Here is a 27,263-nt window from a genome sequence, read left to right as displayed (position 1 = left end):
TATTTAGCCTTTGTGTGTTTGTATTTTTCTTTACTTTGATAAAATAAAAAATATTTTATTTAATTCCAAACGGAAATTGATTTGTGATATGGTGCCCAACATTTTAAAAGAATTATCCATCAAATAGGTAGTTTATGAAGAAAAAGTTGATGTCATAGAAATTACAGTGCCTTTGGAAAGTATTCATACCCCTTGACTTTTTCCACATTTTGTTACGTTACAGCCTTATTCTAAAATGTATTCAATTGTTATTTTCCCCTCGTCAATCAACGCACAATACCCCATAATGACAAAGCAAAAATACGTTTTTACCATTTTTTGCAAATGTATAAATAAATATAAACTGAAATATTTAATTTACATAAGTACTCAGACCCTTTACCCGGTACTTTGTTGAAGCATCTTTGTTGAAGCACCTTTGCCACTCTTGCGTTGTCTTGGTTGTGTGCTTAGGGTCGTTGTCCTGTTGGAAGATGAACCTTCACCCCAGTCTGAGGTCCTGAGTGCTCTGGAGAAGGTTTCCATCAAGGATCTCTCTGTACTTTTCTCAGTTCATCTTTCCCTCAATCCTGACTAGTCTCCCAGTCCATACTGCTGAAAAACATCCCCACAGCATGGTACTGCCACCACCATGCTTCACCGAAGGAATGGTGCCAGGTTTCGTTCAGATGTGACTCTTGGCTTTCAGGACAAAGAGTTCAATCTTGGTTTCAACAGACCAGAGAATCTTGTTTCTCATGGTTTGAGAGTCTTTTGGGGCCTTTTGGCAAACTTCAAGTGGGCTGTCATGTGCTTTTTACTGAGGAATGGCCTCTGTCTGACCACTACAATAAAGTCCTGATTGGTGGAGTGCTGCAGAGATGGTTGTCCTCATGGAAGGTTATCCCATCTCCACAGAGGAACTCTGGAACTCTGTCATAGTGACCATCGAGTTCTTGGTCACCTCCCTGACCAAGGCCCTTCTCCCCTGATTGCGCCATTTGGCCAGGCGGCCAGGTCTAGGAAGGTTCCAGACCTGTTGGTTCCAAACTACTTCCATTTAAGAATCATGGAGGCCACTGTGTTTTTGGGGACCTTTAATGCTGCAGACATGTTTTGGTACCCTTGCCCAGATCTGTGCCTCGACACAATCCTGTCTCGGGAGCTCTACATAGAATTCCTTCAACCTCATGGTTTGGTTTTTGCTCTGACATGCACTGTCAACTGTGGGACCTTATATAGACAGGTGTGTGCCCTTCCAAATCATGTCCAATCAATTGAATTTACCACAGGTTGACACCAATCAAGTTGTAGAAACATCTCAAGGATGATCAATGGAAACAGGATGTACCTGAGCTCAAAGCAAAGGGTCTGAATACTTATGTAAATGAGGTATTTCTGATTTTATCTGTAATGAATTTGCAAACATTTCTAAAAACCTTTTTTTGCTTTGTTGTTACGGGGTATTGTGTATAGATTGATGAGGACATTTGTTTACTTAATCCGTTCTAGAATAAGGCTGTAACATAACAAAATATGGAAAAAGTCAAGGGGTCTGAATACTTTCCGAATGCACTGTACATAACATTCTATTTGTTGCAATAACTTTGTACAATCATTTAAACTGAAAAACTGAGTTTTGAATCTGATGTTGTTTTGTATATCAGTTCATCAACCTGAAAATAGCTGTGCAGCGATGCTCCCCATCCAACCTGACAGCTCTTGAGAGGATCTGCAGAAACTCCCCAAATACAGGCATTATGGTGTATTGTGTGTAGATTGATGAGGGAAAAAAACAATTTAATACATTTTTAGAATAAAGCTAAAACGTAACAAAATGTCAAGGGTCTGAATACTTTCCAAATGCACTGTATATGGGGGATACAACCATCCCAGCTTTGCAGATTTTACTACGAAGAGACAGAATCGATAGATCATTTGTTTTGGTCGCCATTCAGGAATGGCTGAAGAATTGCAACATTTACCTGGAACTGACTCTGCAAATGGCACTGCTCAATCGATCAATAATATACTAATACTCAGTAAAAATGTTCATCTTTAATTTACAATCTGTAGAACTATGAGAATATAAAGGTTCAGAACTTTTGTGAAACATTGCAGCACAGTAGAAAAAAATATATGGCAATTCGAATTCAAAACTGGATGGTTTTCAGAGATAGATGGGAGGGGTTTAGGGTAGCTGAATGTTGGGAATAAAAACAAATAAAAAATAACTAATGTAAAATATACTGTTTCTGTAAAATGTATATAGTATTTTTAACAGTGGCGGTTGGTGCTGTTTAAGATTAGGGAGGACACACATTTTTTTTTAATGAGCATGGCCTTATTTCCATTACAGCATATTGGATGACTGTCAATCATTTTCCATGTACCATTGATAGGTGTAGGCGTCTACATGATACAAACAATTTCCCTTTACCCATTTCATGAGGTTGCTACAACCTGGCCTATATGAATGAAAGTTTACATTGTACGTGCACAGGTCGAGAGAAATGTAAGTAATCAAGGTGAACGAAAGTAACACATGCCTGCATCTAGCTGATCTAGGTTGTAATCATTAGTCCAACAGTTGAAAACAAATTCAAGTATGTTTATCTCAGTTTCTTTCAATTTGCCTCCGTTGAATATATTTCAATAGAATCGGTGGAATGAATACATCACTGACAACACTATCCCAACTCAGGATAAGACCCAGATGTAGACAGTTCGAATAACAGATGTGTATTTTACGGGGCATACCAACGACAGATCAAGGGTAAGCAGAGGACGGTAGTCCAGGGCAGAGCAGCAGGCAGGCTCAGGGTCAGGGCAGGCAGAGGTCAGTAATCCAGGGCAGTGTCAAAAGGTACAGAATGGCAGGGTAAGGGGGCAGAATGATAAAAACCGGGATAACTAGAAAACAGGGCTCAAGAAAACCGGAGTATGAAAAACACGCTGGTAGACTTTATTAGACAAGATGAACTGGCAACAGACAAACATAAAACACAGGTATAAATGCACAGGAGATAATGGGGAAGATGGGCGACACCTGGAGGGGGGTGGAGACAAGAATAAGGACAGGTGAAACAATTGTGACACACAATTGACAGTTGTGACACACACGAAAAGTCCACTTTCAAAGCAGCCACATACAAACAACATGATCACTTTGATTAGTCTAGCTATAATTCCTTCTCACATCTACGCACTCCTTGTTCTTCCCTATCATTGACCGACTGGTGAATGAAATGACCAGACACTTTTCCGCAAAGCAGGTGCAGTTCTCATGGGAACGTCAGCCCTCAACCCCAAGCAAATTAAATCAAATGTATTTGTCACATACACATGGTTAGCAGATGTTAATGCGAGTGTAGCGAAATGCTTGTGCTTCTAGTTCCGACAATGCAGTAATAACCAAAGAGTACTCTAACCTAACAATTCCAAAACGACTACCTTATACACACAAGTGTAAAGGAATAAAGAATATGTACATAAAGATATATGAATGAGTGATGGTACAGAACGGCATAGGCAAAATGCAGTAGATGGTATCAGTGCCTTGCGAAAGTATTCGCCCCCCTTGAACTTTGCGACCTTTTGCCACATTTCAGGCTTCAAACATAAAGATATAAAACTGTATTTTTTTTGTGAAGAATCAACAACAAGTGGGACACAATCATGAAGTGGAACGACATTTATTGGATATTTCAAACTTTTTTAACAAATCAAAAACTGAACAATTGGGCGTGCAAAATTATTCAGCCCATTTACTTTCAGTGCAGCAAACTCTCTCCAGAAGTTCAGTGAGGATCTCTGAATGATCCAATGTTGACCTAAAATGACTAACGATGATAAATACAATCCACCTGTGTGTAATCAAGTCTCCGTATAAATGCACCTGCACTGTGATAGTCTCAGAGGTCCATTAAAAGCGCAGAGAGCATCATGAAGAACAAGGAACACACCAGGCAGGTCCGAGATACTGTTGTGAAGAAGTTTAAAGCCGGATTTGGATACAAAAATATTTCCCAAGCTTTAAACATCCCAAGGAGCACTGTGCAAGCGATAATATTGAAATGGAAGGAGTATCAGACCACTGCAAATCTACCAAGACCTGGCCGTCCTTCTAAACTTTCAGCTCATACAAGGAGAAGACTGATCAGAGATGCAGCCAAGAGGCCCATGATCACTCTGGATGAACTGCAGAGATCTACAGCTGAGGTGGGAGACTCTGTCCATAGGACAACAATCAGTCGTATATTGCACAAATCTGGCCTTTATGGAAGAGTGGCAAGAAGAAAGCCATTTCTTAAAGATATCCATAAAAAGTGTTGTTTAAAGTTTGCCACAAGCCACCTGGGAGACACACCAAACATGTGGAAGAAGGTGCTCTGGTCAGATGAAACCAAAATTGAACTTTTTGGCAACAATGCAAAACGTTATGTTTGGCGTAAAAGCAACACAGCTCATCACCATGAACACACCATCCCCACTGTCAAACATGGTGGTGGCAGCATCATGGTTTGGGCCTGCTTTTCTTCAGCAGGGACAGGGAAGATGGTTAAAATTGATGGGAAGATGGATGGAGCCAAATACAGGACCATTCTGGAAGAAAACCTGATGAAGTCTGCAAAAGACCTGAGACTGGAACGAAGATTTGTCTTCCAACAAGACAATGATCCAAAACATAAAGCAAAATCTACAATGGAATGTTTCAAAAATAAACATATCCAGGTGTTAGAATGGCAAAGTCAAAGTCCAGACCTGAATCCAATCGAGAATCTGTGGAAAGAACTGAAAACTGCTGTTCACAAATGCTCTCCATCCAACCTCACTGAGCTCGAGCTGTTTTGCAAGGAGGAATGGGAAAAAATGTCAGTCTCTCGATGTGCAAAACTGATAGAGACATACCCCAAGCGACTTACAGCTGTAATGGCAGCAAAAGGTGGCGCTACAAAGTATTTACTTAAGGGGGCTGAATAATTTTGCACGCCAATTTTTCAGTTTTTGATTTGTTAAAAAAGTTTGAAATATCCAATAAATGTTGTTCCACTTCATGATTGTGTCCCACTTGTTGTTGATTCTTCACAATTTTTTTATATCTTTATGTTTGAAGCCTGAAATGTGGCAAAAGGTCGCAAAGTTCAAGGGGGCCGAATACATTTGCAAGGCACTGTACATGCAAATGACTTTCCTATTCCCTATTGTCACACGAATTAATGTTGTAAATTATGCAACTATAGGTGGTCTCAGTGGAGTGTGTCCCGTGTGTGTGTGTGTGTGTGTGTGTGTGTGTGTTTACGCGCGCACCCTTTCCGTGCATGTGAGCGCGCGCATGCGGGGGTTCTCGGGAAGCCCAATCACTCCCCAACCAAAATTATGCATTAGGCTGTCGCCTTCTGCAATGTTTGGTGCGCTGCTATATGGCAAGAGTAGCCTACAGTTCCAAGGAATTTCGGTGACGCGCATGACCACTCCAAATAAGACCTTCGTTTGGTCTGAATAGCGCGGCATAGTGTAATAGACACAGTCATTGAGAATAACCTACATCCAATATCTCCTGCCAGCCAGCATACCCCAGACTCTTGTCCGGCTGTAGATCAACGCGATCATGGCTCAAGGTAAGATTTCAATAACTAGACTGTTCATAATGTTATATTGAAAATATTGTATATCAGCGAATCTACTTCTGTAGTGCTTGCATTACCCAATTTACTGCTTATTTGAACGTACCTTTGAACTTGATAGCGACTATGAATTACATGTTTCTGTTTCATAAACAGTATGCTAAAACAACAAATACATTTTTTGGAATATCAACAAAAATGTAGACTCCAGTGGCAGATTTTGTTTGTTTCTGACTCATTCTCAAGTAACATATCCTACTAAAGTAGCGCATGTTATTGTTGTTGTTATTGTTATGTTATTGCTTCCAAAAATAAATTACTCCATGCAGGGCTGAGCCACAACTTGGTTCCTAAATATTTGAAGAATTTAGAGCATTTCCATATTGCCTTATAAGGTTATTGGAGAATAATTGCTTTATTTGGAAAAAACGCTAAAAACTGAAGAGGCAAAGTGAAATCTGACCCACCCCACCATAGACGAATTATGACAGCAAATCGTTTTGCTGGTTGTCATTTGATGACCTAGGATATGCTATAATGGTGTGAAAGTCCAGCAACAAATATTTTCCTATGGCCAATGCTTAAACCATAACTACCAACCTAACATGGTGCGTACACAGTAGACAGAGCTATGAGAAGATGTTTTGTGAGTTTGGGTGGGGTACATTTTTTCTCTAATAAGTCGCATTTGCTAGTGGCAAATAGGATTTACAAACATGTGGATTCTTTTTAGTAGGGTCCAGAAAAATGTGGCCATTTCATGCTATTGTATGTCATTTAGGCTTACATGACAGGAGACATTATAATTGAAAAAAAATTCTACTACCCAAATTACCTAAATGATACTGTCAGATAGATCAATAGAAATTACCTTGTCTTGACCTGGCCCAGGGTCAATAAAAAGAAGGAGATACAGAATGTACAATATTAAGAGGATATATATATATATATATATATATATATATATATATATATATATATATATATATATATATATATATATATATATATATATATATATATATCTCAATAGGCTACTAAATCAACTTTCCAGTGGCACTGACTTACACAATGATGAAGATAGCATGGATATTCATAGCCTAGGCTTCTCACCCTACCGGTGATGGTCTCAAGATAGGCTTGAGCTACTTTGAAAAACAGTGGTGTTCGTCTGAGTTGTTGAGAAAAACAATGTTGCGTCTAGTGTACTGACAGATTAGTCTTCTCTTTTTAGCAGCAGGCGTTTGCTTTCCAAACGTATTGCCCACAATTATATTTTGAAATTTGTGAAAAGACTATTAGCTCTTTATGGACAGTGTGAAGAGAAATAGAATCCATAAAAATGGAACCCAGAGAATGACAGTGCCCATTCAAGTCCGGACTGGCAGCCATTTTGAGCGTACCTATGAGTTTACCAGTCAAATCGCCAGGCTGTGTGCTGTCCAAATTCAGTCAGTGTTTAGACACGAGTAATTATATCATTATGACAAAATTATTTCAATTCATCAGGGGATGCTGCAGCACCTTCAGCACCCCTACTTCCCGTGGCTATGCATATAGATCATCATTTGATTATTAGAAATATAAAACCAACATTTCATTTTTCTGAATGACCATTTCTGATGACAAGTATGATGTCTCTCGCACCTTGTCAGTTTTGTTTCGTATAGCAAACATCTGAAGAATGTTACACCCTTGTGTTTCAGGGGGAGTTAATTGTTGCTAAGGGACATTTGGGCTTTTATTAATAGCAAATGACAGCAGCTGTAAATGCAACCAGTAACTGTCCCACACTACATTTTGTCCTTGGAATGAGTTTGACCCATGCCTAAGCCTAATATATTGACATATACACTGAGTGTACAAAACATTAAGAACACATGCTCTTTCAATGACTTCGACTGACCAGGTGACTCCAGGTGAAATCTATGATCCCTTATTGTTAAAGCCACTTCAATCAGCATAGATGAAATGGAGAACATAGGTTGAAGGAGAATTGTTAAGCCTTGAGACAATTGAGACATGGATTGTGTATATTATGTGCCATTTGAACAGGGTATGGTAGTAGGTCCCAGGCCCAAGAGTTTAAGTGTGTCAAGAACTGCAACCCAGTGCATTTGGAAAGTTGACTTTTCACACATTTTGTTACATTACAGCCTCATTCTAAAATTGATTAAATATTTTTTCCTGTCATCAATCTACACACAATACTCCATAATGACAAAGTAAAAACAGTTTTCAGATAAAAAAAAAGAAGGAAATATCACATTTTCAAAAGTATTCAGACCCTTTACTCTGTACTTTGTTGAAGCAACGTTGACAATGATTACAGCCTCAAATCTTCTTGGGTGTGATGCTACAAGCTTGGCACACCTGTATTTGGGGAGTTTCTCCCATTCTTCTCTGCAGATCCTCTTAAGCTCTGTCAGGTTGGATGGGGAGCGTCGCTGCACAGCTATTTTCAGGTGTCTCCAGAGATGTTTGATTGGGTTAAAGTCCGGGCTCTGGCTGGGCCAGTCAATGACATTCAGAGACTTGTCCCGAAGCCACTCATGTGTTGTCTTGGCTGTGTGCTTAGGGTCGTTGTCCTGTTGGAAGGTGAATCTTCGCCCCAGTCTGTGTTCCAGAGGGCTCTGGAGCAGGTTTTCATCAAGAATCTCTTTGTACTTTGTTCCGTTTATCTTTGCCTCGTTCCTGACTAGTCTCCCAGTCCCTGCCGCTGAACAACACCCCCACATCATGATGCTTCCTTCACCATGCTTCACCGTAGGGATGTTGGCAGGTTTCCTCCAGACGTGCCGCTTGGCATTCAGGCCGAAGAGTTCAATCTTTGTTTCTTCAGACCAGAGAATCTTATTTCTCCCCCGATTGCTTTTCGGCCAGGCGGCCAAGAGTTGGTGGTTCCAAAATTCTTCCAGATTGATAGAGTTCACTGCATTCTTGGGGATCAAGGGTGATCAATGGAAACAGGATGCACCTGAGCTCAATTTCGAGTCTCATTGCAAAGGGTCCGAATATTTATGTGAGTAAAGTATTTCTGTTTTTATTGCCATGATAGTACAAGGAAACATTGTTAAATGCCTCTAAGCTTAAGCTGCATGCTGCATACTACAGCATTCGCTCATCCTTTGGAGCCATGCGGGGCAGTTTGGTTCAATGTGCTTTAAGTAAACAGCTAGGGAATGGGGACTAAGTGTCACCTGTTTACAATGTGTCTCTCTCTACACATGCACAAAGTGCTCGATTATGTTGACTCCCAGGAGTGCACAGTGCTGCCGGTGTGAGGGGAAAAACGAAATACCACATTTCCAACAGAGAGTGGCCCGGCATTTGTGACACAGTGTTGTGCTTTTACAACTGTCAGAGGAGAGAGAGAGAGACCTGCTTCATTCATGACTAGGCTGGGTAAGTTGCTTGTAATAGCTGAGAGAATGGAATTCATTGTTCCTGGGCTTTACTGTACCCGCCTCTGTGAAAATGTTACTGACTAGGATCCTTCATAGCCCTGGTCTTATTGGATTTATGCTGGCCCAGTAGTTCTGCTAGGCCTGTAGCACGGGCCTTGACGTGGGGGTGGTCAAGGCTAGTCGACTGGAAGCAAAACAAGGGAGGGTAAGCCAAAAGTGATGGCATGATGGAGATGGCGACCTCATAGTAGTACTGTTGCTTCACTCAATGGGGTTATGTGACAATCCAAATGGGAAGACACATTCCCTACACTCATAGCTTGTACTAATCTTTGCCAATTCATTATTTTAGCAGACTGTAATACGGTGATATCATTGATTTACAATTAAACAGTGGAATAATCCAAAACAACAATAACTACACCATACCTACAGAAACCCTTTCAATTCAGATGGCACATTATCTTTCATACCACAATGCTAGAGTGGCTAAGGAAAATTTATTTTATTTGACACCAATGATGTAATGCGATTATGACACACAGCAATAAACTGCATTTTACCATCACATTGATTTAGCCTTTGCCTGTGTTGTCAAAAAACAACATTTTGGTTCACCACATCTCATCTGCTATTAATCTCCATAATGCTCCCCAGATTATGACATTGATAGATCCATTTTATAGGCCTGTTGTCTCTATGTGTCACGTTCTGTCCTTGGTTCCTTTGTTTTGTCTTTTGTTTTAGTATGGTCAGGGCGTGAGTTGGGTGGGTTGTCTATGTTAGTTTGTCTATGATTTTCTATTTCTGTGTTTGGCCTGGTATGGTTCTCAATCAGAGGCAGCTGTCAATCGTTGTCCCTGATTGAGAACCATATTTAGCTAGCCTGTTTTCCATTGTGTTTTGTGGGTGGTTATTTTCTGTTTAGTGTTGTGTTGCACCTTACAGGACTGGTCGTTGGTTGTTTATTGTTTTGTTTTCAGTGTTCATTAAAATATTTAAAATATGGACACTTACCACGCTGCACCTTGGTCCTCCTCTCTATTTCCAGATGACAAGCGTTACATTATGTGTGCAAAAGCACAAGCTCCGATATACTTTATGGCTGAGTAAAATAGGGTTACTATGTTTCCCTTTAGGATGAGCTAATAATGCCCCAGAGTTGGACTGACGACTGAAGTTTGTCTCCTTTAAGTCCCACTTTCCCAGTATGAAAATGTACGCACTCACTACTGTAAGTCGCTCAGGGTAAGAGCGACTGCTAAATGACTAAAATGTAAACGTAAACAACAAGGTGTGAAACATGCTGTCGGCAAAATGTAGACAATATACTATACAGATGGTCTTAAGCTCCATAAATGTTAGCGCCCTGACATTCTTCAAGAAGTAGCATCCTAAGGAAAGCAACCTTAAAGAAGATATCTCTGTGTAACATGGTCCATGTAACTTCATCTTCTTAGCTGTTTGTGTGAAAAAGAGGCGTTATGTTGTCCTGTAGGCAATTAGGATGCGACCCAATATAGTGTGTTTAGCTTAACACTTGAAATGTTAAACAGGGGTCAGTGTTAAAACACCAAGCTATAATGCACCATGTAAATAAAAACAAACCTACAGAAACACTTGTCAGTCAGTGTTTAAATGGGCGTAACCTTTGGCATCGCACGTTCATTTTCCATCAAGTTTTTTCAATGCCCAAGATTGTTTAACAACACACTGTCTTGTCTTGAGGAAGCAGAGGGACTGTAGTTCTTCCTACTGTATAAACAGGACATCAGAAGGTGGGATTTTAGTCACAACCAAGGCCGGGGGATAAGGACGAGCACAATATTTGCTTGCGCACTTCGCCTAGCAGGCAGTGACAAAAGAAATATACGTTGTCTCATTTTCTCTCTTGTGTAAAACGTGCCTTTAAAAAAAAAAGAAAAAAAAGAATCACTGTTGAGATGGGGGAGCCAGGAGCAATTGGAAGAGTCAAGTTGGCTGAAGACATAGAGAGTCTGTATAGACCCTACTGTCCTAAAAGCAAGGGGAGGGTTGGCCCACGACTGAGACGCCAAGATAGCCATTCAATAAATGTTATTTGTATAGCGCTTTTTACAAACACATTTGTCAGAAAGTCTTAAACCATACTATAATGAAGGTGGGCCTACAGTATACCCTCAAAAGAACAAGCAGAGGAACTTTCGAGCAGAATTCTGTTCCCTTGTAACTGGCTGGGTAGATGTTAAGAGGTCAATCCTGAGGTCATTCCACTCACAAAGTCCTCTCTCTTTCTCATCCATCTCGCAGCACTGGAAATTGCCAGATGGGACCTGGAATGTGAGTTCAACAACACAGACCACCGTACGGAGCTCAACGGGGTGGAGCAGCTGATCGTTAGAAGGGGCCAGCCGTTCACCATCAACCTGCACCTCCGATCGCGGGAATACCAGCCTGGCGGCAGTGCACTCGACCTCACCGTGGAGACAGGTAACTGTGTTTTCACTGGGTTGTTAGCTGACATCAATTCAGTGTGAAAGGCGCTAGCTCAATGTTTAATTTTGATTAAAAATCATACGTTAAAACAATGCGAAAATAGAGCATAGTCTGTTGTTATGGTGCTACACACTAAGGATCCGCGCATGCATGAGGCATTTTCAAATGAGCAGATTTAGACTTGATCCCCACTCAACTTTGTTTCCACGGCATTTAAAAAATATTGAATCAACACAGAAAACCAACTTTTAACCTAAATCCAATGTCATGGTGACAATTCACATTAATTGACAACTCAATCAAATGTAAATAAATAATGTTCGTTGAACTGACGTCTGTGCCCAGTGGGGAGACGTTGCTGCCATGCCCAATAGACTGTTTTAATTTAATCAAATCAAAATTTAAGCAGGTATTCACTGTGGCTATTTAAAAGTCCTTACATATTTTGGAATTAAGTTTCTGTTTAGATTTTGAACAGGGAATTGAGAACATTTTTTAACTGGGTCTTGTCTGTCAGGAAGTGTCAAAGGTACTATGGAAATGCATAATTGTGTGTTGGCACTGGGACCTTGTTTATTTTATACAATGGCAATTGTGATCTAGAAGACAATAGGGAGGAAGAAAATATGATGGTGAAGTCTAATGTTGTTTTAAGAAAAGGGAAACTGTTTTAGCCTGGTCCAATTATCAGTGATACCAGTATTGAGCAGAAGAGTTAGTTGCCTCCTCTACCATTATTTACCCTCAGGGTTGGGTATGTTACTTTCGAAATATAATCTGTTACAATTGATAGTTAATTGTCCCAACTTTTTATCAGTAACGTAACTTTTGGATTACCCAAACTCAGTAATGTAATCTGATTAGTTTCCATTACTTTTGGATTACTTTCCTCTTTAGAGGCATTAGAAGACAAAAAGGATCCATAAAATGAATTTGGTGTGTCATCATTGTGGTCAGACTCGCTCAGATGGAACAAACTTAAACTTGCACCTATTTTCAATGCTGAATTGAGTGTCATTGAGAAAACAGAAAGGTGTCAATGTATTCTTTTTCACAAACATCAGTTCTGTGTTTCAACGGTTCCTATTCCACCCCTATCCCTTTCTCTCCTCCATGTCTTCTTCCAGGTCCCCAGCCCAGTGATCAGTATGGCACACGGGCCTCCTTTGGTCTGATTGACCAAATCGACACCTCCCGCTGGAGTGCCGCAGTCACCAGTCCCCCCGGGTATATGGTGTCCCTGTCCATCTGTTCCCCCCCGGACGCGCCTATCGGACGCTGGCGCTTGACCCTGGGTCAGGGGGGCTTGGTGGAGTTTGTGCTGCTATATAACCCTTGGTGCACAGGTGGGTAAACATTCCTTGAGTCATGCTGTCTGCGAGTGTATCCATTCAGTGTAGTGGGGCCTATGTACAGTACAGCGAGGGAATGCCTTAGATGTCTCTATTACATAGACAGAGAACATGATCAATGGAGAGATTCGGGCTTATAGCAGTGGAAGGATCACAACGTGTGGAGAACAGGATGGATGGGTGGTAGCTTGGGAGAGGATATGATGATCATGAATGGGGATGGATTTTTTGCCCTACTATGTGCTATATCTACAATACATGTTACACTTAGAAATTGTGTCCCAATTGGCAACAAAGTAAATAAACAGCAGGTAGTCTCATTAATTAGAGACAATTCTACCATGCATGTTTGAGCCAGCAGCATACCATTCTGCATCTCACTGCTGGCGGTGTTCTACATTCTCAATCTGGCCCTCATTCCATCATGGCCACCTAATCATCCCCAGCTTCCAATTGGCTCATACTTTCTTCCCTGTAACTATTTCTCAGGTCGTTGCTGTAAATTAAAATGTGTTCTCAGTCAAGTTACCTGGTTAAATAAATATTGCAAAAAAGGGCATTTTAAAGGTACACTCAGCAAATGGCATTGCCACGAGCAGCACCGCAGATATTGAGATGAGAGAGAATCAAGACTTCGCTCTGACACAGTATCTGCACATGTGCATGGTTAGTTTTCTGCAGTTCACAGCCTGGTAACCAGCGCACCAAAACAGAGGAGAAGTTGAGCTTCGCACTTTAACGCTCTTAGTTGTTGCGGAAATTGACCCACTATTCTGTTTATTTCTTCATCTACATCTACTGTGCCATAGACTACTTCCTTATTCAAAGAGCATCTTGCATATCCATTCTCCGCAGCTTTAAAACTTTTATCTACCTTCAATAAACCCTGTGCATGTTGAAATAGTGTTTTCTTACTGCAAGCACATAATGAGGCATCCTTCATTCCATTTACTATTTTGGTAGCTTGTCTTTTTCTATGGAGGACGATACCTCATTACAGTATTATTTGTGTCTCTTGGCAACAGGCGATGTGGTGTACATGGACAGTGAGGAGAAACTGACTGAGTACGTCTTGGCTCAAGATGGTATCATTTACCGAGGCAGCTGGAAATACCTCATCCCTACACCTTGGAACTTTGGCCAGGTACCAACATCAACACAAGTGCCATCAGCTCCACTTTGGCCCAAGCTTAACCCCAATAAGGAAAAATTGTCCGTTACCAAAATATGTGCTCTTAACATTCAAAATAGAGATAGTGTTGCCTATATACGTATCAGTGGCCTGACAAGTTTGATAAAGTAAAAAGGTCAAATAGGGTTCAGAGGAACTTGTGATGGGTGGGACATCCTGTCAACTGCTGACTGGAAAAATCAATTTCAGGCTGATCAATTTCCAAATTTAGACACTTCCATTGGTTCAATCAGTGTATGATTGACAGATCATGATAATCCCACTGTGATATATCGAGTCCTAGATTCTGTTGTTGATACAGCTCTGTTTTTAATGGGTGTGTGTCATAGTTGCATACTTCTTTTGCATGTAACTGGTATCAAACTTCACTAAGCATTTGTGCCTGTTATTTTCAGGAGGGAATCAAAGTCAAGAAGCAAGACTTCTTATCCTTTGATCATTATTTGATCTTTTGCTCACTCTTGCATGTTTACTTCCATTTAGAAAATATATACAGTACCAGTCGAAAGTTTGGACACACCTACTCATACAAGGGTTTTTCATAATTTTTTACATTTTAGAATAATAGGGATGACATCAAAACCATGAAATAACACATATGGAATCATGTAGTAACCAAAAAAAGTGTTAAACAAAGTAGCCACCCGTTGCCTAGATGACACCTTTGTACACTCTTGGCATGCTCTCAATCAGCTTCATGAGGTAAGTCACCTGGAATGGAATTCCTGTACTCTGTTGTATTGGTTTGCATGTTACCGTGTTAGTGTGCACTTGTTTTTACAGGTCTCGTACCTTGTATTTGAGGTTTACACCTCGCTTTTTGTTTGTGTTTACAGCCCTATATTATATATATTACATACATATATATACATATATATACATACATACACATATATATACATACATACACATATATATATATACATACATATATACATACATACATACATACATACATACATACATACATACATACATACATACATACATACATACATACATACATACATACAGTTGAATCAGGAGTTGAAGTCAGGAGTTTACATACACTGTATATATATATATATATATATATATATTGTGGCAAATAAGGGGGTCGAGTGGTAAATGGCAGATATGTGAGAGCAGAACTAATAAACGGGCTCTGCCCGATCACTAAAATGGCCACCCCTGTCAGAACTACAGATCACAAAATGGCCGACCACCAAAACTACAAGTCCCAGAAGCAAGGGGAACCCTCAGAAGGTGGAGCCAACCCACAGATAAAGGGTCAAGAAAAACCAAGAAGAGGAGAAGAGAGTGCTGGAAGGATCTATGAACAATAGAGAAAGAGACAATAGAGATTGGCTGGATTTACCGTGTATGAGCTGGACTGTTTTGGACTTACCTGTTGGCGTTTGGACCTGGACCTACCGAGAACCCGATTCGTGTACCGAACCCTGCTATCCTTGACCTCGCCTACGGCCTGGGTGAACCAGGACGAAGAAACAAACACACAGGTACTGTCCTGTTCGAAAGAACTCTCATTCTTGGGTGATTTGGTGACAGTTTACCACTTAGTTTGTGACAAACGCTCCTAACCTTGAAGAGGTTTGCCACACGTGGTGGAGGATGCGGACATGGACTAACCATACCACTGGTTAGGTAGAAGAAAAAGAAAAATGTTCAGTTAGCACTCCAAAGGGGAGTCAGGTTCTTTTGTGGCTTTGTTTGGTTAGGACAGTTTCTCAGGAAAATGAGTATGGAGGGAGCCATACAGGCCCTGTTACAAGCGGTGGCCGCCCAACAAGAGGCAACTAGAGCTCAACAAATAGCTCATCAGGATGCAATGCGAATGTATCAGGACACGTTACAGGTCCAGCACCGCACCAACCAGCTGCTCAGAGAAGAGCAAGAGAGAAACACCCGGGAGTTAAGAGAAGGCCTAAAGGGTCTAGCGGACCAAATTGGGGCTCAATTACCAGCTGCAAATACCCAGAGGAGGGCCAATCATTTTCTTCAAAAAATGACAGCACAGGATGATGTGGAAGCATATCTTACCACCTTCGAAAGGACGGCAGAGAGGGAGAAGTGGCCAAAAGAAGAATGGGCAGGGCTTCTGGCACCATACCTGGCAGGGGACGCTCAAAAAGCGTATTTCGACCTGGAGTTGAAAGATGCACAGGATTACGATAAACTAAAGGGAGAGATCCTGACTAGACTGGGAGTGACCAATACCGTGAGGGCACACCGCTTCCACCAGTGGTCCTACCGACCGGGACAACCCCCACGAACACAGATGTTCGACTTGATTCACCAGGCACGGAAATGGTTGCGACCAGAGACCCGGTCATCCGCCGAGATCGTCGAGACCATCGTACTCAACCAGTTTCAGCGAGGTCTACCCCAAGAAGTGAGACGATGGGTTGGCCAGAACGAGGTACTTTCCGCCGACCATCTCGTGGGCCTGGTTGAACGGTATTGTATGGCAGGAACAGTTGAGCAGGCACAGGAGGAAAGATTCCCGTTCCCCAGGCATGGGCAAACCAGCGGACAGGGTAAGGCTGTCCCAGCATATAGAGGGGGAAGAGAGCAGCGTGGGGCCATGAGGAAAGAATCAGAATCAGGCCGAGACACTAAGGGAAAAAACGGAAACCGGGACTGGGTGTCGAGGGGTCTCCCCCCCCGAACCCCTATTATCTGTTACAATTGTAATCAACCAGGACATATTGCAGCCTAATGCCCTATTAAAGAAGAGCCAATGCAATGTAACCTCGGTGAAAATGAAGATGATATGTCCTGTTGTAACCACTGTACTTGAAAGATCAAGAAACAAACATATGTGCAGGGTGAAGGTTGAAGGGAAAGAGGTTGAAGCACTGCTGGATTCCGGCAGTATGCTAACCCTGGTCGTTGCAAGCCTAGTGCCGAATCATAAACTGGATACAAGACAGGATATCAGTGTTACATGCATTCATGGGGATACCCGTCTGTACCCCACGGCCTTAGTGAGCATACAAACAGAGGATGGTCTGCTGGATTATGAGGTCGGTGTGGTCCCAAAGATGCCATATGATGTAATATTGGGTAGAGACTTTCCTAACTTTGCGAAGTTAGGCCACAAGAATGAGAGTTCTTTTGAACAGGACAGTACCTGTGTGTTTGTTTCTTCGTCCTGGTCCACCCAGGCCGTAGGCGAGGTCAAGGATAGCAGGGTTCAGTACACGAATCGGGTTCTCCGTAGGTCCAGGTCCAAACGCCAACAGGTAAGTCCAAAACAGTCCAGCTCATACACGGTAAATCCAGCCAATCTCTATTGTCTCTTTCTCTATTGTTCATAGATCCTTCCAGCACTCTCTTCTCCTCTTCCTGGTTTTTCTTGACCCTTTATCTGTGGGTTGGCTCCACCTTCGGAGGGTTCCCCTTGCTTCTGGGACATGTAGTTTTGGTGGTCGGCCATTTTGTGATCTGTAGTTCTGACAGGGGTGGCCATTTTAGTGATCGGGCAGAGCCCGTTTATTAGTTCTGCTCTCACATATCTGCCATTTACCACTCGACCCCCTTCTTTGCCACAATGTAATGTATGTATGTATGTATGTATGTATGTATGTATGTATGTATGTATGTATGTATGTATGTACAGTTGAAGTCAGGAGTTTACATACACCTTAGCAAAATACATTTAAACTCAGTTTTTCATAATTCCTGACATTTGATCCAAGTAAAAAATCCCTGTCTTAGATCAGTTAGGATCACCACTTTATTTTAAGAATGTGAAATGTCAGATTAATAGTAGAGAGAATGATTTATTTCAGCTTTTATTTATTTCATCACATTCCCAGTGCATGAGAAGTTTACATACACTCCATTAGTATTTGGTAGAATTGCCTTTAAATTGTTTAACTTGGGTCAAACATTTCGGGTAGCCTTCCACAAGCTTCCCACAATAAGTTGGGTGAATGTTGGCCAATTCCTCCTGACAGAGCTGGTGTAACTGAGTCAGGTTTGTAGGCCTCCTTGCTCACACACACTTTTTCAGTTTTGACCACAAATGTTCTATGGGATTGTGATGCCACTCCAATACCTTGACTTTGTTGTCCTTAAGCCATATTGCCACAACTTTGGAAGTATGCTTGGGGTCATTGTCCATTTGGAAGACCCATTTGCGACCAAGCTTTAACTTCCTGACTGATGTCTTGAGATGTCGCTTCAATATATCCACATGTACAGATGTAGGACTTTAAATTGGACCTACAGTACAGGTATATTGTCATAGCAAAATAATCCTGCAGAAACATAATTTGAACATTTGGTTCATTATGTTGTTTGATTGGTAGTTAGGATATTAGCTGACCAAAAGTAGGCTACATGAAAGTGCAATACTGTTAACATAACTAACTGCGTGTCAGTATGAATTTTCAGTCATTTTTTGTAAATCACAAACGTAATCTGCATTTCCTATGGTGTAGGAAAATTTGAGCAACAAAAGAGTGATCAAATTAAGATGCTACATCTGTAGTCAATCTTTCCTTGTTTGTTTTGTCTGTGTTGTGTAGTTTGAGGATGGGATCCTGGAAGCTTGTCTGAGAATCCTGGAAATGAACCCCAAGTGCCTGCGTAACCCTGGGAAAGACGCTTCAGGGAGGAAGAACCCAATCTATGTGTCCAGAGTTCTCAGTGCCATGGTGAGATCACATCAAATGGATTTCCCATCCTGTCATGCACTACATTACACACTACAGTGCATACAGCAGTTCAACATAGATGGCAAATGGCACCGCTCAAAACAACAAAGCAAATTTTACGTGAAATGAAGAGCCTGACCATTGTTGTCCATGTCCCTCAGGTGAACTGTAATGACGACAAAGGGGTCTTGCTGGGCAGGTGGACTGACGACTATGACGGTGGGGTGAGCCCCCTGTCATGGAAGGGCAGTGTGGAGATCCTGCGGAACTGGGACACAAATGCCTGTCAACCTGTGCGCTTTGGCCAATGCTGGGTGTTTGCAGCAGTGGCCTGCTCAGGTTAGACATGAACGCAGAGAAACGCTAACAGCATGTTTACATACTGTATCGTGATGTAGGATAATTTTTTTTCGTTTTGCACAAGACACGTTAAGTAGCACATTCTATGAACTACTTGTGTACAATGTATTTATAATGCCATATGTTAAATCTGTAGTAGTATAGTTCCTGAGTAGTACTGGCTGACTGTACATTATTTCTCTGCCCTATCAGTTTCAAGAGCCCTGGGCATCCCTTGTCGAGTGGTCACCAACTATAATTCAGCCCATGACACCAACAGTAACCTGGTGATAGAGCGCTATGTGGATGAGAACGGACAACTTGTTCAGAAGTCGAGAGACATGATATGGTGAGAACTCAGGACTATCAAATTGACGAGTGCCTGAATTTCCACTCAAAACAATTCAACACAGAGCTCGAGGATGTTGTACAGTATATAGTTGGAAAATACTGTTTTTCACTGTAAAAAAAAATGAATAAATAAAAACACGGTCAAAAGTATGGCAGCACAGGGTGCCAAACATTAACTGAAAAAAGACAACAAAAGACATCCAAATCTTAAAATTACAGACATTTACATTAAGAGTCAGAGTGACAAAAACGGCAACAGCTATTAACTGCTTTGGCAGGCTAAAACGACAGTGAAAAAAACAGTAATTTCTGATTAAGATATGTGTTTTAAGATGTAAATGAACTGAAACGTATTGTAGAAATACATTCTAAATAGTATATTTTGGGGGTAAATGATTGTATATTTACAGTTTTCAACGGTTATGCTATATGGGGCGGCACAGTAGCCTAGTGGTTAGAGCATTGGACTAATAACCGAAAGGTTGCAAGATCAATTCCCAAGGTACCAATCTGTCATTCTGCCCCTGAACAAGGCAGTTAACCCACTGTTCCTATGCCGTCATTGAAAATAATAATTTATTCTTAACTGACTTGCCTAGTAAAATACAAAATCAAAATATAGTCATATCTGGTTTTAAGATGAAAATCATCTTGTAGATTAGATTCAATTTACTCATCCCTTTTAGCCAACAATCTGGAAATAGTCAAAGCATTCCGGAGAACATATGAGCAAATGTCCTGCTCGTTTTGCCAGACAGCAATCTGGAAAGGTCTATATTCCTACAAACGGGACATTAAAACTATAATATCTTAGTCGTGAGTCGTGGCTGATCGAAACCACGGATAATATAGAGCTGGCTTGGTTTTTTGTCCATCGGCAGGACAGAACAGCTATGTCTGGTAAGAAGTGGGGTGGGGGTGTGTGTCTATTTGTCAATAACAGCTGGTGCGCGATGTCAACACCATAGTGCCCACTAAGCTAAGGACCCTGGGACTAAACACCTCCCTCTGCAACTGGATCCTGGACTTTCTGACGTGCTGCCCCCAGGTGGTAAGGGTAGGAAACAACACATCTGCCACACTGATCCTCAACACTGGGGCCCCTTAAGGGTGCGTGCTTAGTCCCCTCCTGTACTGCCTGTTCACCCACGACTGCGTGGCCAAGCACGACTCCAACACCATCATTAAGTTTACTGACAACACAACAGTGGTAGACCTGATCACCGACAACGATGAGACAGCCTATAGGGAGGAGGTCAGAGACAACAACCTCTCCCTCAATGTGACAAGACAAAGGAGCAGATCGGGGACTACAGGAAAATGAGGGCCAAATAGGCACCCATTAACATTGACGGGGCTGAAGTGGAGCTGGTCAAGAGTTTTCTGGTGTCCACATCAGGTTCCTTGGTGTACACAACAGCAACAAACTATCATGGTCCAAACACACCAAGAAATGTTCTACAGCTGCACCATCGAGAGCATCCTGACCAGTTGCATCACCGCCTGGTATGGCAACTGCTCGGCATCCGACCGTAAGGCTCTCCCTAGGGTAGTGCGTACAGCCCTGTACATCACTGGGGCCAAACTTCCTGCCATCCAGGATCTCTATACTAGGCAGTGTCAGAGGAAGGCCCCAAAAATTGTCAAAGACTTTTCTCTCTGCTACCGCATGGCAAGCGGTACCGGAGAGGCAAGTCTAGATCCAAAAGGCTGCTTCTACCCCTAAGCCATAAGAGTGCTGAACAATTAATCAAATGGCCACCCGGACTATTTACATTGACACCCCCCAACCCTTTGTTTTTACACTGCTGCTACTCACTGTTTATTATCTATGCATAGTCACTTTACCTCTACCTATATGTACAAATGACCTCAACTAACCTGTACCCCTGCACATATAGCCTCGTTATTGTTATTTTATTATGTTACTTTTTATTTAAAATATGTACTCTATTTAGTAAATATTTTCTTAACTCTATTTCTTGAACTGCACTGTTGGTTTGAAAGTAAGCATTTCACGGTATTCGGTGCATGTGACAAATACAATTTGATTAGATTTGGCTGTTATACACATCCAACTTATCAGTTGCAGGACAGAAGCAAAAAGGAACATATCAAAGCAGAAAGGAATGTCCGCAACTCTGGTGTGCTCCAACTTGGATCGAAAGGTTGTCTTGTTTTGTCCGTCTGATTAATTCACCATGGGAACATACCAGAGTTGGTATTTTTTCTTTGTAGGAACTACCACTGCTGGGTCGAGAACTGGATGACCAGACCTGACCTTAAACCAGGTTTTGATGGCTGGCAGGCCATGGACCCCACACCACAGGAGAAGAGTGAAGGTAAGGCATTGAGAATAACACCAACTATAATAACCCCAACAAATACAGAATAGCCCATAAAAGGGCCTGAACCCAATTCAAATGTGTATTGCTTCCCCTGATACCATTAAAGTTACGTATTGGGATTTGGTGTAGAAACGGCTAAATCGCTAATTGACATATTTTACTAGTAGACAAGATGCCTTAAGATAAGACTTGTCATTTTCAGTTCTCTCACAGATTATATGACTTTTCCACTCACTCACTATCCCTTTCTTTCAGGAGTTTACTGCTGCGGCCCTATCCCACTGAAAGCCATCAAGGAGGGCGAGCTCACCTATAAATATGATGCCCCATTTGTGTTTGCGGAGGTCAACGCTGACGTGCACACCTTTATGAAGCGCAAAGACGGCAGCACAGAGAAGATCATTAGCTCTGTCCAAGTGGGCCTGAAGATCAGCACGAAGAGTGTGGGCAGTGATAGGAGAGAGGACATCACACACCTGTACAAGTACCCTGAAGGTAGGGAGCTTCGTTACAACAAACAATAATGACCCCCAATACTTGATAAGCATTTGCAGCGTGGCAATAGGGCCAGGCATGGCTGGCATCCTATTATGTAGGGTGACCAACAGTCAGACAAGTGCTGACCTGAGGTGCATTCAACGAGGGAAATTGTTTGCGAACGTTAGCTAACGTTAGCTCACATATTCCATTTGTCTTGTGTTAGCTGTGAACGCTAGCTAACGTTAGCTCACATATTCCATTTGTCTTGTGTTAGCTGTGAATGTTAGCTAACGTTAGCTCACATATTCCATTTGTCTTGTGTTAGCTGTGAACAGTGAACGGTCTGAGAAGGTCGTGAGCAACGAATATAAGCGTCTGTTTCGGTCTAAACTGCGACTACAAATAATCAAGTGACCATGTAGGCTTTCTATTACATGTAGTAGGAATAGCAAAGCCATGTGCTGTTTGAATATTGTCGCTAAAAAGCCACAGTGATACTACAAAAAGTAGCTGTTTGATGTTTCACCAAAACATTTTAGAATGTTAATTTTTCGACTGAAATTGTTACTCCAGCAACATTTTCGCCGCAACAGAAGCCTTGTTGAATTCACCTCAGGTTGTGAGTGAAAAGGCGGGGATATAATAAGGGGAAGGAGAGGTAGGAAATGGGAAGCGTGGGTGTCGATGATATATACACACCACTGCACCACACTGACTGAAAATGGACAAACTAACCAACACACCACTGTAACATGGCATCAGGACACACTAATGTCACATTACACCACGATATGCCACCCAAGACAGCGGATAGGAAAATCACATATTATGTATCAATATTTGTAATAGTCTGTTCACTATATGTACAATCTGAGAGCGTATGGAGCAATTTGTGGTGAAGAACAATACGGACTACTCTGGTTTGGAAGCAGGTTCTTATACTTCCCTGAATGTGTCTGGGTTGATCAGAGGCTATACACAGTATGAAAGCATGTGTAACTTTTAGTTTTTCTTGTGCCCCCAGGATCTGACGAGGAAAGGGAGGCCTTTACAAAAGCCAACCACCAGAACAAACTTCTGCAGCAGCAAACAAATGCTGGCCTGCTTATCGCTATCAAGGTTTCTGCGGAGATGAAGAAGGGCTGCGACTTTGACGTGTTCGCCATGGTTACGAATAACTTTGACGTGTTCGCCATGGTTACGAATAACACACCGAATGTGAAAAAGTGCCGTCTGGTGTTTGGCTCCAGAGCTGTGTCCTACAACGGAATTCTGGGAGAGAACTGTGGGTTCAAAGACCTGCTCAACGTAGAGTTGGCACCTGGAGAAGGTCAGTTGGCTTTGTAGAATGGAGTGATCAGTCTATAAATGTATGAGTGTTATATACTGTATCTACTTCTGGATTTGATTATCATTTACACCTAGCTCATTTAGATTATAAGACGGTGTACTGATGTATCTCTTCATGTTCTTTCACTGTCTAATGCTAACTGTGTATCTATGTCAATGAATGCAAAATGTGCAGTGGTTTGTGTCTCTGCCTATGTCAACATGGCAAGATGTGAGAAGTTGTGATTTTGTGAGTGTGTCACTTTCTAAGCTAAATGTCTCTCTCCAGAGAAGCGAGTTCCTCTGAGAATGAACTATTCCAAGTATGCCGAGAACCTCACTGAGGACAATTTGATCCGGCTGGTGGCTCTGCTCCTAGACTACGGTACCCGAGAGGCCTACCTTGCTGTGAGGAATGTTGTACTGGAAAATCCTGAGATCAAAGTCAGGGTACGGTCACTACTGTAACACTTAACAAAACAAGATTTAAGCATACAATAAAAATGTGTAAATGCAATCGTTAACCTGAATAATTTATTAATTAATGCATGGATACAGCATAACCAACGGGGTAGTCTGACGTGGGAATCAAAGTTTCAAACATTTGGTCCCAAGCCAAGTAGACGAACCACAGTACCAAGAAAACAAAGTTGCCTGGAAGTACTCATGCTAAGACAAGATATCCATGTGAAAAGAATGGTTCTAGCTGGCATCGCAAGCTTGAGTCGGATTTGTATGGATGGAACATTTCTCTGGCCGATGAAATGCAACGTCTCAGAGCATTAAGTGATGTTCCTTACGTTGTAGATTCTTGGGGAACCCAAAGAGAACCGTAAGCTGGTGGCTGAGATAACTCTACAGAACCCTCTGCCAGTACCACTGCAGAACTGCTGTTTCACCGTGGAAGGTTCCAACCTCACCGGAGGACAGATCATCACTGAGAAGTAGGACAACCATGGCAGTGTGACATCTACGTTATGTCCAATAAGGACTGATAACAGATCAAGTCCCATGTAGCTCAAACACTAACAACAGGACATGTGCTTTTGTGTACACAGTACACGTTAGTAAAGGTCAAAGGGTATAGCCATTTAGTGTAGTTTGTCAGGTATGTCCATAACCATATGTAATTCATACACATATAATCATCTACTCATCTGGTCACCGAGTGGTGTATGTCCATGCTTTGGTAGTTGGAGTCAATGATAAGAGAAATGTCTGTAGAAGACATTAACGCTTACATGTCAAAAGTGTCACAGCCTTAGCCCTAATAAGGTGGATACTGAATTCCCAGCCATCTACAAATCAAGCAGACTAAAACTATCCAAGTGTCTTGCCAAGGTCACAATTCATGAAGCTTCTCAAAAAAGTGTTTTGATTTAAAAAGTAACACTTTCACATCGAAGACTAGGGAGTTGGCTAGGCAAAAGCAAGCTGTTTCACCAGTTAATTAATGTTTGTCTGGATTTATTCACTATATATAAAATCATTGGGTTTCTGAGACCATCGCTTTGTCAGAGTTGGATATCCAAGCATTCAGATGGTGGTGATGATAGGGTTTGGTTGACCTGCGATCCCCAGATGTTTGGCTCAATGTGGTGTTACGCAATCGAGACAACTACCTAGAGGCAGAGAATATGAAGGGATTTGATCATAAAGACAGGTTTGAATGAGTTTGAGAAGCTCCGATGACAGATTTACATATCCTATACCGCTGTATGAATATGGTTATTTATCAGATATTTTAATCCAAAGTAACTTCTAGTTCACACATATGTATATGGCTGGATGGGAGCATACTGTAGACAGTGAAGCAATACATACACAGTCCTGGCTGGTCAACTCAGCTAAATTATTACAATCACACTAGCTGAAGACATCCATTGATAGCCAAGGTGTTCATGAAAACAAGATCAATGGTCTCAAAAGTTATGCTGAGAATATAGCATGATAGAGTGTTACAGAGTATGTCGATAGAGTAACTTCTAAATGTGTACCTTCCTTAGACTTAACTCCACGGTGGAACCCGGACAAGATGCCAAGGTCAAAATCTACTTCACGCCCACCCACTCAGGCCAACGGAAACTGGTGGTCGACTTTGACAGCAATAAGCTGTGTCACGTCAAGGGCTACAGGAATGTCATCATCGGCAAATAGAGGACCCACCCTGAGCCTACACTCCATAAAAGCCAGTGAAGACAAAGACATACAGTTGTTTCACAATCTATGCATATTTCTATACTCCAAGATTTCTTTTAATCACCTATAGATAAACAAATTCTCTGTTTGTTAGGATTATACAGTGCCTTCGGAAAGTACTCAGACCCCTTGACATTTTCAAAATTGTTGCGTTACAGCCTTTTTCTCATCAATCTAAACATAATACCCCATAAGAACAAAGCGAAAACAGGTTTTTAGATATTTTTGTAAATGTATGGGGGGAAAAAACAACTTATTTACATAAGTATTCCTACCCTTTGCTATGAGACTCTAAATTGAGCTCAGGTGCATCCGGTTTCCATTGACCATCCTTGAGATGTTTCTACACCTTGATTGAAGTCTACCTGTGGTACATTCAATTGATTGGAGATGATTTGGAAAGGCCCACATCTGTCTATATAACAGTGCATATATGACAGTGCATGTCAGAGCAAAAACCAAGCCATGAGGTCAAAGGAATTGTCTGTAGAGCTCCGACGCAGGATTGCGTCAAGGCACAGATCTGGGGAAGGGTACCAAAACTTTCTGTAGTATTGAACGTACCCAAGAACACAGTAGCCTCCATTATTCTTAAATGGAAGAAGTTTGGAACCACCAATACTTTCTAGAGCTGGCCGACCGGCCAAACTGCGCAATCAGTGAAGAAGGGCCTTGGTCAGGGAGGTGACCTAGAACCCGATGGTATCTCTGACAGAGCTCTAGAGTTCCTCTGTGGAGATGAGAGAACTTTCCAGAAGGACAACCATCTCTGCAGCACTCATCCAATCAGGCCTTTATGGTAGAGTTGCCAGAAGGAAGCAACTGCTCAGTAAAAGGCACCCACAGTTTGTCAAAAGGCACCTATAGACTTTCAGACCATGAGAAACAAGATTCTCTGGTCTGACGAAACCATTTATTTCAATGGTGGAAAAAGTATCAAAAGTAAAAGTACAAATCATTTCAAATTCCTTATATGAAGCAAACCAGATTGCACCATTTTCTTGTTTTTATTTACTTACGGTAAGCATAGACATCATTTGCAATCAAAGCATTTGTGTTTAGTGAGCCGCCAGATCAGAGTCAGTAGGGATGACAAGGGACTTTCTCTCTTGACAATTGTGTGAATTCCAACTCTTTGGCCTGAATGCCAAGCGTGGAAAAAACAATTTAATACTTTTTAGAATTAGGCTGTAACGTAACAAAATGTGTAAAAAGTCAAGGGGTCTGAATACTTTCAAGTAAAATTCTGAGTATGTGTAAATATACTTGGCAAATAAAGGAGTTTCTTAATTTACATTTTTGCATGCAAAGCTTTGAAATATAGGACTTTTGTATTTTTGCATATAATCCTTTCATCGGTGATTGTACAATGAAGAGCAACATTACCAAATGTGGCTTGCTATCAGTAATCCTTTGGCAAATACTGAGCATTTTGTTAGGGAGGACAAAAGGTTCACTTCCATCTTCTTGACAAAAATGAAATAGTAAGACATTGGCAGAACCTAGAGATTATTGGAAGAA

At 41.5% G+C, this 27,263-nt stretch overlaps 1 protein-coding gene across 1 annotated transcript; it reads left to right on the top strand.

Moving 5' to 3' along the window:
- The first annotated feature begins 5,364 nt into the window (after nucleotides 1-5,364).
- Nucleotides 5,365-27,036, top strand: LOC135539616 (protein-glutamine gamma-glutamyltransferase 2-like). The gene is made up of 13 exons (XM_064965606.1): nucleotides 5,365-5,600; nucleotides 11,303-11,482; nucleotides 12,616-12,834; nucleotides 13,866-13,984; nucleotides 18,568-18,696; nucleotides 18,858-19,035; nucleotides 19,249-19,384; nucleotides 21,625-21,728; nucleotides 21,990-22,229; nucleotides 23,239-23,544; nucleotides 23,833-23,993; nucleotides 24,351-24,487; nucleotides 25,550-27,036. Exons 1-13 carry the CDS (start codon nucleotides 5,591-5,593, stop codon nucleotides 25,698-25,700), a joined length of 2,070 nt encoding a protein of 689 aa, XP_064821678.1. The 5' UTR covers nucleotides 5,365-5,590; the 3' UTR covers nucleotides 25,701-27,036.
- Nucleotides 27,037-27,263: the final 227 nt, after the last annotated feature.

This window comes from Oncorhynchus masou, chromosome 5 (genome assembly GCF_036934945.1).
Source record: "Oncorhynchus masou masou isolate Uvic2021 chromosome 5, UVic_Omas_1.1, whole genome shotgun sequence".
NCBI classification, from domain to species: domain Eukaryota; kingdom Metazoa; phylum Chordata; class Actinopteri; order Salmoniformes; family Salmonidae; genus Oncorhynchus; species Oncorhynchus masou.
The sequence above is the reverse complement of the archived record's forward strand: the minus strand, read 5'-3'. Positions and strand labels throughout refer to the sequence as shown.

Coding starts and splice junctions, on each gene's coding strand:
- LOC135539616 (XM_064965606.1), top strand. Junction 19,036..19,248: donor TGCAGCAGTGGCCTGCTCAG/GTTAGACATGAA, acceptor CTGCCCTATCAG/TTTCAAGAGCCCTGGGCATC. Junction 23,994..24,350: donor ATCCTGAGATCAAAGTCAGG/GTACGGTCACTA, acceptor CTTACGTTGTAG/ATTCTTGGGGAACCCAAAGA.